This window comes from Papaver somniferum, chromosome 7, assembly GCF_003573695.1.
Source record: "Papaver somniferum cultivar HN1 chromosome 7, ASM357369v1, whole genome shotgun sequence".
Taxonomy (NCBI): domain Eukaryota; kingdom Viridiplantae; phylum Streptophyta; class Magnoliopsida; order Ranunculales; family Papaveraceae; genus Papaver; species Papaver somniferum.
Window position 1 is genome coordinate 120,602,796 of NC_039364.1, and position 3,454 is coordinate 120,606,249.

The 3,454-nt window shown below is 36.8% G+C and overlaps 1 protein-coding gene across 1 annotated transcript; it reads left to right on the forward strand.

Moving 5' to 3' along the window:
* Positions 1-2,224: 2,224 nt before the first annotated feature.
* On the forward strand, positions 2,225-3,156 carry LOC113295133. The gene is made up of 2 exons (XM_026543484.1): positions 2,225-2,567; positions 2,762-3,156. The coding sequence occupies exons 1-2, from the start codon at positions 2,225-2,227 to the stop codon at positions 3,154-3,156; spliced, it is 738 nt and encodes a 245-aa protein (XP_026399269.1).
* Positions 3,157-3,454: the final 298 nt, after the last annotated feature.

The window sequence follows — 3,454 nt, forward strand, 5'->3', positions numbered from 1 at the left end:
AGATGGGTGTTATTATCACGAGGGAATGAGAAATTTGGAGATGACAAAATTTCTATTAATTCAACCAACAAACGGCAAAAAAAAATACTCTGTTTTAGTGGACTTGGATTCCATTGAATCAAACAAAAAGAAAAGCCTTTGTTTTGACGGTGAATGAAACTGATAAATGTGAATGTGGTCCTTCAATTTGTTTGCGTACTCTGTATAATGCAGTAGCAGTAGTTGCATTGATGAAGAGAAAGAAAATAGAGGAAAACAATTTATTTTTTTTAATTGTGTTTCTCTCTTCATTTTCATCTCTTTCAAATTTGTAGTGTACAAAGCTGACGGAATCAAATCAAACAAGATTAATGGAAGTATCATCGTAGCATTTCGTTTGTTTTCACCGATTTTAACTCAAATCCTGATGAGGCTTCTTGCTAGTCTTATGTTGATCATGGCAAAATGGGTACTCCACTAGGATTTCAATCTCTTTCCAGATATTTATTTTCTTTTTCTCCAGATTCTTCGGGTATCAGAAGAATCCTTTGAGATATCAATCCATTTCTTTCTATGCTACGGGTTTCAATTTAGTTTTTGGGGAGACCACAAAAACATCGAAAATTGCGCATAAACTTTTTAATTTTAGAAAAAAAAAAAAGAAAAAAAGAATTAGAATGGTAATGTAAAAACGATAGGCGGTTTTGAAAGTTTAATTGACGAATAAGCAAAGCCGGAAAAGTCGGACTCAGGTTGAAGCTTATAAAGAAAACAGACTCAAGTCTGGCACAAGCCACTCACACGCCTATAACATTACTTTTACTAAATAGCCGGTCTGCCCTCATAACTGGACAGCCCATAACCGGGACATACATACACTTCCACATATAACAACAGAACTGTGAACAGAGCAACAGTTACAACAATAAATCCCAATACAACAATACTAAAAACAGGAATTACAACAATCCTATTTTAAGAACGACAAACAGGCTAATACCTAGGAACACCCAAGTCAAGAGGTTTAAATATGGAAGATCTCGCTTCATCCCGCGGATAATGAGGAGAATGCAGGCAACAGCAGATGAAACAAGGGTAACGCCACTTAATAGCCCCATGACTTTAAATGCTCCTGCGCGGGGAACCTCTGTAGGTTTTGTCCCTAGAAGAGCTAATGTTACCGTAATTGCTATTGCAAGTGAACCCCTTACCCCCAATATGCCCAAAGCTTGCTGAAGAGCTAATGTTGCATCATCCATCTTAGTATCTTCCTCAGATTTTTTTTGTCTTGCATCTTCACTTGAATGAGTCGCCTTGACAAGGTCTTCAATCCATAAGTTGTATAGAGAGTATCCATAACATAAAGGATCCGTTGACATGGTTATAATGACATAATCTTGACATTTTAGCGCCATTTTTTCTACCAAACCCAACAGGCAATGAATTTGAGGCTAATTTTTTTTATGACATGTTCTTTTTATAAGTCTCTACACTCCCACCAAAAATGAGAGTATTCCGAAATGTATAAGACCACCATCTACCATTTTAAATATCAACTGTTGAAGATTAACGGTTGAAATTAAAATTTGTAGATGGTGAAGTTTCGTATTTCAGAATTCTCTTATTTTTAGTAGGAATGTAGAGTTTTATATGAGAAATATGTTTCCAAAATATTAGCTTTAAATTCATTGTCGGTTGGGTTTGGTAGAAAAAATGACAACCATGTCAACGAATTATGTCATTATAGCCATGTCAACCGATCCTTCCCCTAACATAAATTAGTTAGAATCTTGAATATGAAATGGAATAAATTAATAATTGCAGCAATATGAAATTCATCTATCTTAGGTTCTGGGCAGTTGATAGTGTTCCCGTCATGCTGTAGCAGGGCCCTGCAGATCCCTTAGGTTCCACGTCTCGTAGTTCATCTTGATCAGGAACATCAACTACTACGGTTTTTCGGCATCAGCACTTGCCTTAGTTCCCTAGAATTTATGGTAAATTTCCAAGACAGTAGTAAATTTTTAGCCATATGAAAGAACCTCTTGATAGAGGTATAAACAAAAGAGTACAGAGTGAAAATTTATCAGTTAAAAAGATATTAGGTTCGTCATCACCTCTACGATGAATTCACAGTCAGATCCTTGGGTTTTGGAATGAAGGATGGACTCCTTAGCTGATGCCGCCATACCTAGTAGTGAAAAAAAAAATCAAAAATCCCGAGAAAGCAATAACTCATGAAATTATGGCTGCAATCAGCGAGCTCTACTCTAAAAGGAAGTTAGATTGGAGATTAAACGTCTCCTTCTTGAAGCTCATACCTAAAAAAGAAGATTCTGCCACGGTGAAAGATTTTAGACCTTTAAGTTTAATAAGCATCTTTTATAAGATTGTGTGCAAGTTGTTGGCGGAAAGGATTAAAACAGTCATGCCAGGTTTGATTTCTAACGCTCAGGGAGCTTTTGTTAAGAATAGACAAATACTTGAAGGCATACTGATCACACATGAGCTGATAGATAGCAGACTGAGACAACAAAGACCAGGCATCTTGTGTAAGATTGATGTGCAAAAGGATTTTGATAACATAAGTTGGTCATCACTTTCGCTATTTTGGCCAAGAATGGTTTTGGAACAAAATGGATGTAGTGGATGAAATGGTGTGTGATGGAAGCACAGTTTTCAATACTAGTTAACGGAGAAGCAACAAGGTTAATTAAACCTTCCAAAGGCATTCGTCAGGGTGACCCTTTGTCACCGTTTTTTTTTCTCTTGGTGGTTGAAGTGTTATCTTTGCTCATTAATAAGGCAGTTGAACAAGAAAAACTCAGTGGTTTTCAAGTTAAGGTGGTGTCACATTTACAGTTTGCAGACGACACAGTCGTTTTTGTAGATGCTTCGACTGAGGAGGTGAGAAGATTACTAGTTATTCTGGTGGTTTTTGAGATTCTAACAGGTCTGCGGCTAAACTTGGAGAAAGGAACGATGATAAGTGTTGGTGCAGATGAGAAGGTGAATGACTTAGCAATGGAATTAGGGTGTAAGGTTGAATCCATTCCGATTACATACTTAGGTATTCCCATTGGTTCGAATAGAAGGAGTAATCTGGGAAGTTATTATTCAAAGAATGCAGAAAAAGTTGGTGCCATGGAAGAGAAGATTCTTGAACAAAGCTGGTAGGGTTGTATTATTATAAAATTCTCTTGAAAGTTTGGTTGTATATTTCATGTCGTTGCATCACATTCCGGTCTCAGTGAAAAAAGATTAAATACGATAATGAGGAAGTTTGTTTAGGGTGAAGATGAGGATAAAAGGAAGATGAGCTGGATCTCGTTTAAGAGAATTTGAAAGCCAAAAAAGAAAGGGGGTTTGGGCATCCGTAGCTTGAGATTGGTGAACAAATCACTGCTAGCTAAATGGCATGCCAGATATTGTAAAGAGAAGACTGCACTTTGGAGACGATTGTATATGAAAAATC